General features: G+C 41.9%; 1 protein-coding gene across 9 annotated transcripts in view; it reads right to left on the bottom strand.

Annotated features, from left to right (window-relative positions):
* The window catches only part of LOC144894280 (extracellular sulfatase Sulf-1-like), a 101,979-nt gene that overhangs the window by 33,916 nt on the left and 55,421 nt on the right, over positions 1-12,642 (bottom strand). For 8 of the 9 annotated variants that reach the window (XR_013624968.1, XR_013624967.1, XR_013624969.1 and 5 more), the window contains 2 exons: positions 7,377-7,528; positions 891-1,060 (listed from right to left, as the gene is read on the bottom strand). Coding sequence is in view for 5 of the 9 variants with exons in the window: in XM_078786688.1 (XP_078642814.1) it covers positions 891-1,060; positions 7,377-7,528 (322 nt within the window). In the remaining 4 variants the exon portion in view is untranslated. Of the gene's footprint in view, positions 1-890; positions 1,061-7,376; positions 7,529-12,642 lie in introns of those variants that run through there. The other variant, XR_013624966.1, reaches the window with a different exon arrangement.

Here is a 12,642-nt window from a genome sequence, read left to right as displayed (position 1 = left end):
CCCCGACTCCTGCTCTGTCTGCACATGCTAGAGAGAAATGTATTCTGTGAACGATTAGAGCAAACTCCTGATGCCAATGATAGCGTACAGCTGATCGGCTGCTTAATTGCGTCTCACCTTCGGATACTGAGATTGCAAAAGTGCCAAAAATGAAGAAATTGGAATAAGAAAGGATTTTTTCCCAGTGTCCTGGATTGACCACAATCAGCAAGGGGTTTTCGCTCATGCGTACCAAGTACAACATAGAAGAAAACATCTGTGACCTTTCGATTTGAAGCTGAAATGCAGGAACAGTCTAATATAAGCCAGAGGTTTGTTGTTTTTTTGCTTTGATACGATACACCGTGAGGGATTCTATTTTCAACACCAATAACTATACAATGAAGAGGGCTGGCAGGACAGCCAATAGGAATGCACAACTCACATCTCAGCTGTCTCGCCTGGGTTTGAATCTCAACCCAACTATAAACTGTCATCGTGATGTTTCACAAGCTGGGTGACACGTCAATATGTGTGGATCTGAACCTCCGATTCCTTTCATCATCTACAGATAGACGATGTTAACCTGCAATCCCAAACGCATCCCTCAGATGGACGTTCTCCCTCCGCCCTGCTGTTGGCATTTCCCCTTTCCGTTCCCTTATGTTGTCTGTCCTAGCTCTTCCATGAGCCTTGACCATGTATAAAAAATGTTCCAAACGAAAGAGATAACAGATATTATGAAAAGGAACAGGAAAACACAAGGCCTAGTTCCGCTGCAGAAGGCCAGAGGCCTCATGCCTCGAGAGGCAGTGAGGAAAGCAGATCACCGAGCGAGCTTCAAGGGCAAAAGGCACAGAGGCAAAGGTACCGGATGAGTGGTACAACGTACGAGTGGCACTGAGACTTACATGTGCTGGGAAACATTGGGGAACTTGTCAGCGTACTGTGGTGCCGAATCTTCAGGCCCGTGCGGTGCGGCATGGCTCAGCACCATGAGAACGGGACGCAAGGGAAACTCGTCCTTAGACTTTCGGAAAAAACGGATGCTGTCATTGGTGATTAGATCGGTCAGGTAGTCCTGTGCACAGTTACAGACCAGTTTCAATATACTTAGAGTGTTCATTTCTTGTTTAATCAAAAGCATGTTGGCTTCTTGAAGCTAAGCTTTTAGGGATGGGTTAACACCAACACAGGAAATAATGCAGAAATGTGAGGAAGTAAGATCGAGTGGTTTAGAAGGCAATTTTTGTGATCTGGCACATGTCAGTCCAAATGCGGAGAAACATCATGCAAGGCCATCCAGCAATGTGAGCCAAATGAAGAAGTACCTGGTTCAAGTACTCTACATGGGCCTACAAGTAATCAGACAGCATGTTAGTCAATATCAAATGTGGGTTTTGTTCCTTTTTAAAACAATTTTGTTCCTAACCAAATGTGGCCCCAATGTTTAACCCTCATTATCTACCGAGACTGTGGATTCAAAGCACGCACAGCTGTTGAAGGTCGGTACACGATGTTGCCAAGTAGCCCAGCAGATATGTGAAAAAATTGTGCTTTTGGTGATACAAGCATGAAATTTTGAACACTGATAGAGCATACTACTAGGAAGATTTTTGGATATAGGGGCATTCAAATCTTTTCCTAGGGACAAAATGGCGGCCATTTAAAAAATGGCCGTTTACGGATAATAAGATACACAGTACCGATGTCTATAAAACTAGATTTACTTATTGCTCAAGCACACCTATGATGTTTTTTTCACGTAAACAGGTTGTAAGATCATAATTAAATGTCAACAAACTCACATAACATTTATTTGGTCCTTATTCTTTACAAAAATAATTACTTTTTGAGCTATTTTGAGCAAACTCCAGAAACACAATGGAAATGAAGTGAAAATGCCACATTAACGCTGTGGAAGTGACTTTCACTATAAAACAGTCTACAAAACAGTCTTCCACATGTTTGTGTATATGTAACAGGTGTGTTATTCCTCCTGTATACTATCGTGTGCACTCCCCTGCACAGTGACACAGAGCTGAGCACTGGAGTGCGGCCTTAACACACTTGCACTGTTTCCTGCAACCCTTCTTGCATCCACATCTAATCAATTGTCGGCATGCCTCAGTTGCCTCTGTGAGGGTTGTCCAATATATCCCCCAGCCGTTATTACTCTGTTTCCAACCCCATTCACTTGGCGATGGGAGCTCAGGTGCGCAAATCATCATCTGGCCCCAACAAAAGCCGGCTTGGTAGGCAGCTCTCTTGATGTGTTGTCTGAGGGCTTCTTGCGTTGGTGGGATAGCCTCTATTGATCTACCAGTCTGGGTGAAGAGATGCTTGCGGGCATCGTTAACATGTTCCTGGCTGCTTGTTCGATCGTAGAGCAGAACAACAAAACGCTCCAGTGGATCCATGTTGTCATTTGCAGTTGAAATGGTTGGTGTGGCAGCCAGTGCGCAGAAAGCTGAGGTGACCTCATCATAGGCTTTCCATGTTTCCCATGCTGTTTTCTTCCCCCTTCCGCCGAAGCAGGACACGGTGTCACACCCAGTGAAGACGTGGAAGAATGGCAACCCTCGGCACTTGTTTGGTCCCAGTGCCACAGCCATCTCGTGAGCTGCCAAGTGCCTGAAATTCTTTCCTGTGCCAAAAGCAACCCAGAGTTCATCGATGTCAAGATATCCAGTTGCTGCCACTGCAAGGATCAAAACATCTGTGTCCACTGTGCGGATTGACACCTTGGTATAGCCCTGTCTGACTGCATCTTGGACATGGAGTAGTATCCTTGTATCTGCCTCCTCGTGACTACACGGGGAAAGACCAGTAACATCTCGTGGCTGTGTACAAAAAACTTCTTTGTGGTTTGTGGTGACGATTTGCTTGTCAGTCTCAATGTTTGCTATCCTCGTTGCTAGAAAGTCAAACAACTCCACCTTGTTCTCGTCTATGCGAAGGAAGGCCTGCCAGTTTCGAGGGATGGAACTAGATGGCTCAACTCGTCTCCTGGTGCCTTTACCCCTCGTCTTCCTGGTGTCGGCTTTCAAACTGTCTGGGAAATATTCATCCCAGATAATATCAACCCTGCTCTTATTTTGTATCTGAGATGTGATGTATGGCAAGAATACTAGTGATGCATACTCAGAGAAGGTCTTCGCATTACGAGGTGCCAGCATGTTCACGATGGCTGCTCCATCCAGGATCATGACTTCAACAGGGGGGCTTACATCATCATTTTCCCGTGAGGTGATCAGATCTTCTAAGCACCCAACCAGATCAGACTTGGTTCCAAGCCGGATTTTGCCCATTTGTGACAATGCAGGGGGACAAGCTTGGTTTTCATGTGCAAAGAATTCATCAAGATCTCCATTCCGTGTCTGGGATGCAATAAACAGCCTGGAGAACAGAACGCAGTCATTCTTCAGAGATACCACCTTCAACTCTGTTCTTGACTTCTCTCTGACTGGGGGTCGGCTGAAGAGAGGGAGATTGTTTCTTTTTATTGGGTCAGTGATAGGCTTTGTCTGATGTACAAGCCTCTCGTTCACATATGTGTCATACTGTTCTTTTCCCAGCTTCTCGATCTGGTAAAGGGTGTTGATGACTGCTGGGTCTGCCAGGTCTCTGCTGTCTAGCACCAAGAGATCTTTGCTGTCGTCACAGAATGGGTTCCCCATCTCTCCTATGACACGGGTGAGTGCTCTCACATCTCGAGCAAAGGCTACCTGCGTGTGCTTTGTCTGTTCATGGTGTTTTAGTTCAGTTTTCCTAATTCTTTTTTCTGTTGTGGCCTCGAACTTATAGATCAGTTTGGCCATCTCTGGACCAGACACCATCCATCGGCGCAAAGCTGCAGCATTCTCCGTAAGACCTACAGCCCCTCCATCACCTTTCACCAATGCATTATTTTGCTCGTGTGCCTGGTCTAAGGCTATGGCAGAGAATGCACGTGTAGTCTTCTTAATGGTGAAGTTTCCTGCCAGAAACTGTGCGTATACAGTTGGATGCTTTGTTGCAAGTGTCACCATGTCGCGCAAGTGAACTGGGATCCACCTGGCATAGTTTGTATGTCCCAAGGCGAAGAACCATGGTACAAGCTTGGTCAGAGCATCAGTGTACAGTTGGAAGTTTCCTTCACGGACGGATCTCACATAGATCAGGACTGCCAGTTCTAGCTGCATAATTAGGAACCAGAACTGAAACTGTGGACTTGCATTGGCTTGTTCACCGCACCAGTCATCTAGTGGTATCGTAACCTGTCCCTCATCTAGTCCACTGGTGTACTGGCTGTAGGCTTCCTTCAGGAGAAGATAGAGAGTACTGGCTGTGACTTGGTGTGCTCGTCGTGTGCGTGTCACATGGGTCACTTTCAGGAAGGAATCAGCAGTACCACTTGTAGCAACCCCTGCAAGCATCAGAACGCCTGTCCACCCACTGCTATCCAGAAGGTCACCGAGGGTTTTCCATGCTGCCATCTCAATATGGAGTCCACCAAAGACCATGACGAAGTGATCTTCTCCGTGTGTTTCTGGCCATCTCCATTGGATCTGTTTGGCAAGTGTGTACAGTGGCTGATCAAGTGTGATTACAGGGATCTGACCTGGATTCAGAATATCGATTGCTTTCTTGATGACATCCATGGAGTGACGAATCATTGCCACAGATTTTGCCTGGTCATAGAAGAGAGGCAGCAATGAAGTTAAGGCCACACTACACTCTGGTTCTTCTGGAATAGACTGCTTGCTGGCATGGTATCCAGCCCATGATACTGTCTCGTCTCCCTTAAGTGGTGTGTCAGATAGCACTGTCTTCTCCATCTGCTCCAGCCACCTGTCAAAATGCAAGATAATGAACACAATTAAGAACAAACAAGTCCACACAAGTTAACAAGTCTTGGTTATTTAGGTACACATATAACTGTCCACAGTTCAAACACAATAATCAGTTACCTGTACTCAATCTGCATTGCTTCAGGGATGAGTTGGCAGTTGCTTTTGTTGGGACCCGCTAGCTTGGGTACAGGTGGGTCACATTTACCCAGAACAACAGGAGGTACGATGGTGTATGACTGTGGCAGGTGTGCATCTGTTGTTGATGTGTCATCTGGGTTTACCCGTTGAACTCCACGGCTATCGCTATTTGGGTGCTGGAAAAGTGAAATTCCAGTGCCATGGAAGGAGTCGTGGGCACTTGTTGAACTGGGGTTATGATCAATGTTATCCACTGCCCCAGTTGTGAAGAGGTCACTTTTTAGCTCAGGGGGGCAAACTGTACCCTCATTTTGGAAGAAACGGCAGATTCTGTTCCCCAAGTCCGTGGAGATGCTAAGCACCCTGTCATAGGAGATCGAGAGACCCAGGTTGAACATAGTATCAACCAGGTCTCTTTTTCGAGTCTTTGTGTGGATAAGGGTGCCCAGGTACACAGGCAGGGGAGTCTCCCGATTGTGACTGTGCCTCGTGGACGTGGTAGTACTGCTACTCTCTCTGCGGCGTGAGTAACTGTTGAACATAAGGAGTTGTGAGATTGTGAGAGTAGGTGTTGATACCGACGAGTGGCTTGACTGCTCTTGGATGTTAGGACCATTCAAGATCATAGAAACTAGTGATACAAGCGAATTAGGTACCGAATGTTCTTGGCAGTGGGCTTCAAATGAACCACTAAATGTTGAGTTCATTTTCAACATGTCTCTACGAACTATATTTGCGGCTCTAGCAAGACAAACTCCATCACTGTCAGTGTCGTGATCACATGCCTTCTGAAGGGCTGAGCCAACATCCTGGTTGAAAGCAAGCAGAATATCTCGACCAGACATGTGCTCCTCTAGGTCTGGAAAATATGGCATGATTCGATCTTTGAGTTTGGTGGAGTGGACACGCCTGGTCAAGACTGTTCCAAGCTGTTCCAGCCTGGTGGTGTATTTCCAGCCTAGTCTTGCTAGGTCTACCAGCTTGAACACTGGTGTCACAAGAGCATCTGTGCGGGCATCATCGATGTAGGACACTAGCTCTCCAAGTGCTATACCGTGATTGATATCATCTTGTTCATTCAGTGTTGTGCTTGTGGCCCTTGCTTTGTTATAAAGTGACACCAGACACTTCACGTGGTACTGTGCATCTTGTGCTATAAGGTCACCTGCACTCAGTTTAGCAAGAAGTGCCTGATCTCCTAGTTTCAGGGCAGCTGTCCTGACATGTTTATCGAGGTCGAAGGTGGAAGCTTTTCGCAGAGAATTAGTACCCGCTGGTTTGTCACAAAAGAAACACTTTTCAGGCTGTGGCTGTGTGTGGTCTACATGTACTCTGTGACGGGTGTACTTTCTTGAGACACTTGCGGTTTCTTCACTAGACGTTTCTCTTTTTTGTGCCCGATGCAGTTCAGTTTTGTTGTATTTCAGTCTGCATGAATCATGCCACTTAGCCTTGTGGCTCTGGAAGGTTGACTGGATACCTTCACCATCGTCCAGGCGGGACAGTTCTAGAGATTTTGGCAGGCAGCCCATCTGGCTGAAGGTGAGGAGATAATCTGCAAGAGTTTGGTATCCGGACCCTGTGGTTCGCTTGGAATCAGCTGGACAGGCAAGGGCCTCATCGGTGACCTCCTGACATAACACACACTTCTCCCAATCTGTCAGATAAGGCATGTTTGTTCCAGATGTACTAGGGCTTTGGGGGTCTAATAGCTTGAAATTTTTGTTGGCCATTGTCAATTAAGCATTATCCACCACCACCATCCAATCAATATACAAATTGGGAACCAAATCTAGGTAGCTACTACAGTCAATGAGCGAAGGTGCAGTGCAGTCGAGTTATCATCTGAAAAAGAAATACATACATTATTATCATAAATATAGTAATTCGCTTTCGTAACTTTTCACTAGCCTTGCATTGTTCCTTATAGTCACCTAGTCTATGATAGGAAAGTTCATAAAGCTACATCAAAGTTGTTCATATAAAGGTATTGAACCAAAATTACACCCAGGAGAAATCAGATAGTCATGCAAAGTTAAATAATTAAACCGCTAGACCAGTCCTGTCTATTGCAATGGTAAACCATTTGTTCTGCCCCTTATAGGCCACCGTAGATTCCAATTTTGAACCCAGTATGAAGGTATTGCATAGCATGTACATGACAATTTATAATATGCTCATTACATTGTGTTTCAATAGCAGCACAAATGACAAGTCTGAAATAATAGGTAAATATGTCCTTCTTAGCCGCCATTTTGGGCCAAGGAGAAATCTGGAATGCCCCTACATCCAAATTTCACTGTAAGGGTATGCCCTAACTGTGTGCCAAGTTTCATGCTTGTATCATCAAAGGCACAATTCTACCACAATTCTTCACATATCTGCCGGACTAAAGTGCTCTCTGCCACTGGGGGCATTGCTTACCTTTTCATACACAAATCCGTGTTTCTCTTGGATGCCGTTACGACTGATCGTGTAGTTGTAGAAGCGAGAATTTCGCACAAGTCCAGCCCATTCGAGCCAGCCCGGAGGCACGTATGTACCATTGTATTCATTCAGGTATTTGCCAAAGTATCCTGGCGAGGACAGAGGGGTTTGAAGGGAGAGATACAAGCAAGGAAAGGTTTTTTGACAACCCACCATCCTCTATTCCCCCCGAAGCACATGCACTTGTTTTGTAAAATGTGCAGTAGTTTTGCTAAAACTCTCAGCTTCTGCATTAGTTGGAAGTACAGCAACAACAACGATAACTAGAACAGCACTCGGTAGAGCGCATACCTCCGCCAGGCTGAACAGTTCACGTTTTGTATCCCACTGATAAGTCAGATCTGGATTCGGACCTGAACCAAAAACTAATCGGCTTGTTCTTGTCACCTAACCAACTCGTTCACCAAGTTCAGTCATAACTCGTCCGTAACTTTGTTAAATATCATGTTATATATCGCTTTTCACCCGATCTCTCAATGGTGAAGGATCACTTAAAAATTAAATAATGCACGTATCCGAATCCATATTCAGATCTTCACCAAAATCAAATCAATTCCTCCTTGTCACACAGACAACCTGTGGACAAAGTTTCGTCCAAATCCGTCCATAATTTTTGAGATATCCTGCTATGTATCGTTTTTGGCCCTATCTCTCAATGGTGAAGAATCGCTTAAAAAATTCTACGAGCCGGATCCGAATCCGGATCTTCACCAAAATCTAACGATTTCGTCCGTCACAAATGTCACATACACTACCTTTCTGCCAAATTTTGTCCGAATCCATCCACAACTTTTTGAGATGTCTTGTTCACAGACAGACAAACAGACCAGCAAACAAACAGACAAGCAAACAAACAGACAGGGGTGAAACATAACCTCCATCCACCTTTGGTGGCGGAGTTAAGGATAAATCAGAGATTGTGGACCCTAACCACGACTGCTTTTGTGTGGTTTTATGTGCTGGTGTGTTTGTGTTTGCGTGCTGGTGTGTTTTGTGTGCTGTGTAAATGGTGCATTGACGACATAGACTTATGTTCATACAGCGGACAAACAGACCTATTCGCTTTTATTTCATAGATTCGCATTCAAATTGTACATATTTTATCGATCTGCGTATTTTGCAGAGGTAGACGTATTTTTACCATACATACTTCATAGATGCATTCACTTTCTTAATACATGTACTCCATTATTAAAAGTGCACCACTTATAGACACACTCACATTGTAATGGTACGTACTTTATAGACTTGCTCACATTGTAATGGTGCATACTTTATAGACATGCTCATATTGTAATAGTACATACTTTGTAGACTTGCTCACATTGTAATAGAACGTACTTTATAGACTTGCTCATATTGTAATAGAACGTACTTTATAGACTTGCACACATTGTAATAGTACGTACTTTATAGACTTGCTCACATTGTAATAGTACATACTTTGTAGACTTGCTCACATTGTAATAGAACGTACTTTATAGACTTGCTCATATTGTAATAGTACGTACTTTATAGACTTGCACACATTGTAATAGTACGTACTTTATAGACTTGCTCACATTGTAATAGTACATACTTTGTAGACTTGCTCACATTGTAATAGAACGTACTTTATAGACTTGCTCATATTGTAATAGAACGTACTTTATAGACTTGCTCATATTGTAATAGTACGTACTTTATAGACTTGCTCACATTGTAACAGTATGTACTTTATAGACTTGCTCACATTGTAACAGTATGTACTTTATAGACTTGCTCACATTGTAATAGTACGTACTTTATAGACTTTCTCACATTGTAATAGTGCATACTTTATGGACTTCCTCACATTGTAATAGTGCATACTTTATGGACTTCCTCACATTGTAATAGTACATACTTTATAGACTTGCTCACATTGTAATATAACGTACTTTATAGACTTGCTCACATTGTAATAGAACGTACTTTATAGACTTGCTCATATTGTAATAGTACGTACTTTATAGACTTGCACACATTGTAATAGTACGTACTTTATAGACTTGCTCACATTGTAATAGTACATACTTTATAGACTTGCTCATATTGTAATAGAACGTACTTTATAGCCTTGCTCACATTGTAATAGTACGTACTTTATAGACTTGCTCACATTGTAACAGTATGTACTTTATAGACTTGCTCACATTGTAACAGTATGTACTTTATAGACTTGCTCACATTGTAATAGTACGTACTTTATAGACCTTCTCACATTGTAATAGTGCATACTTTATGGACTTCCTCACATTGTAATAGTGCATACTTTATAGACTTTCTCACATTGTAGTAGTACATACTTTATAGACGTGCTTACATGGTAATGGAACATACTTTATAGATGTGCTCGGTTGAAAAAAGATAACGTGTAATACTGGCTCCCACCAGGTGTCATATTTTGGCCGACATCAGCACATTATGTGCGGACAAACAAATTAAAAATCACTCATAGAACGACACTTAGAGAACAAAGTAGAATGGCGCTCAGTAAAGCATCATTTTAACCTCAAAAATAAATTGGTGGTTGAATTAATTGACCTGATATGCAAATCATCTTCAAAGTTTAAGTTAATCGGATGAAAATTGACAATTTTAGAAATTTGGCCTATGTTGACCGTTTGGCCTATGTTGACCTCAAGAATAGTTGTTGGTTGGTTGTTCAATGGTTGCAGAGAAAATCATATTTATTCTGTGCGGACAAACAAACAAACAGACAAACAGACTCAAATGCAATACCCTCTCCTCTGGTGGGGGTAACAACCTCCTAAATTCCAGTTGTTAAAGCATTATTTTATACCAGACATTTCACAACAAAGAACGAAGACTTGCATGTCTTCTCACAACAAAACGAAGATTTCTACCAAAATGCAGGTGGGAAAAAAAAAAAAATGAATGGAAAAAAAAAATACAAAAGAGAGCGAAAGACTAAAAGGTAAACAATAAACGTTAAAAGAATAACACCAAACGCAACAGAAGACAAATTGCTAAAGAAACACAAAATGCACGTTCACAAACACACCAAGAGGAACGATAAGACGCGGCAAAGGAATGAATAAACAGGTCAAACATGGGGCAGTTTAAAAACCACGTTCCACTGGTGAGAAACTCTAGTGTAGACATGTTCTGAACATCGCTTCGCTTCCTGGGTAGAAGGGAAATTGCAAAAGCAAATTGGTCTCACTTATTAAACCGACTAGAATCGGAATGGAACTTGATTTGCCTCTGGTTTGAAGTTGTCAATTTCAAAAATCCACATCTCGAGGTGGAATTTTATTTTCCTCTGGGTTCTTGAGAGATATTATGGAGATATGGAGAAATATAGGATGAGATGTAAGTAGGGGGAAAAGGGGGGTTCTGAGGCACATTAAATTTATCATTGAAGTCAATGGGGAAAATTAAGGAAACTTATTGACTCACACCCCCTCTCTCATAAAATTACACCCCCTTTTCTCTCATTAAATTGCGCCCCTTTTTACTCTCGCCTGAGGAGGAGGTATTGCATTTGAGTGTTTGTCCGCACAGAATAAATATGATTTTCTCTGCAACTGCTGGTCCGATTGAAAGGAAATTTTCACCCAAAAAATTGCGCCCCTTCTGGTGCAACTCCACCTGTATAATTTTTAATAAGAATTATGACGTCATCGGTCGTGGTTTGGCCGCCATATTTGTTTTAGCACAAAAATCTTTCCGCGGGTGGGATTAAACTGGATAAAACTGGATTAAACCCCATACCTGGATGACCCAGAGATGACCTTTATTGAGTTTTCCCCATTAACTTGGCTTGGGTTCTGGGACACATTTAATTTAACATTGAAGTCAATGGGGAAAAAGGGAAAAACTTATTGACTCACACCCTCTCTCATAAAATTACACCCCTTTTTCTCTCAAAATATTGCGTCCACTTTTTACGAAGCTAATTTACCAACTACTAAAACACATAGAATTTAAAATTGAAGCCAATGGGGAAATAGCTAAAAAAAACAACTTAATAACACTGGATTTTCAACCAGATTTCACCCTCTTTTGGGACAACCTATTTACAAATATTAAATCCTCAATTGACCTGACTACTACTCATAGGTTCTAGCTCACCTCAAATTTAACATTGAAGCCAATGGGGAAAAGTATGGAAACCTATTGACTCAAACCACCTATCTTGAAAAATTACACCCCTTTTTTCTCATTAAATTACGCCCCTCTGGACTTTTACGCCCCCCCCCCTTTCTCCCCCCTAAGCCCCACCCACCTTTTACTAAGCCCAGCCCACTTTCCCTAAACCTTGCCCATGGCTTGAAATGCCAGGCATGCCAGGCTTGAAAAATTACACCCTTTTTCTCCCTGCATTTAACTTATTAACTCCCCCCATTTTTCATTATACTCATACAGAGACCTGTAATAACTTAATAATAACTTAATAACTTAATTAGGTAATAACTTAATTCTCTTTGAAGAACAATCACCATCTAGAATATTGACAAATGTTATATTAGAATTTAACTCTCGGTTTAGGTATCGCCGTTGAGCTGATATGAAATGATAATCTTCTCTTAATGTTCTTGTTTGAGCACCTCCTGAGCCACATGTCCTTTTGAGATTGTAGTAAATTATTTTCCCCTCAATCTCTTGGCAACCATTAAAGTTTTCAGTCCACTCAAGGATGTTGCCTCTTAGAGACTTTAACTTATTCGTATTTAAATTTATTCGCTTATTTGTTTTACCTACTCTTACCCCTGTTATTTCTTCAATAATACTTATTTGATATTTCTCACATTCATGATGTTTTCCATTTATATACCAAGGCTGTATATACCTCCACTCTTTAGTCTGGTTAATGCTTGGTTCTATCATTTATATATTAGAAAAAAAGGAGGCGGTAGCCCGTTAAAATCCCTAACCCCCCTTTTAATCTTATCACATATACTTATATATTTATCTTATCACTTATACTGATATATTTATCTTATCACTTATACTTATATATTAATCTTATCACTTATACTTACATATTTATCTTATCACTTATATATTTATCTTATCACTTATATTTATCTTAATACTTATACCCATAAGGGACACTATCAATTCCATTTTCCAAAATAAACCTCTAATCATCAAAAGCTCCTAATGCCTTCTTATTCACCTCCTCTGTATCTATCTATAATTCCAGTAATCTCTG

This window comes from Myxine glutinosa, chromosome 11 (genome assembly GCF_964187855.1).
Source record: "Myxine glutinosa chromosome 11, kmMyxGlut1.1, whole genome shotgun sequence".
NCBI lineage: Eukaryota > Metazoa > Chordata > Myxini > Myxiniformes > Myxinidae > Myxine > Myxine glutinosa.
This window is presented reverse-complemented; position numbering and strand designations above follow the sequence as displayed.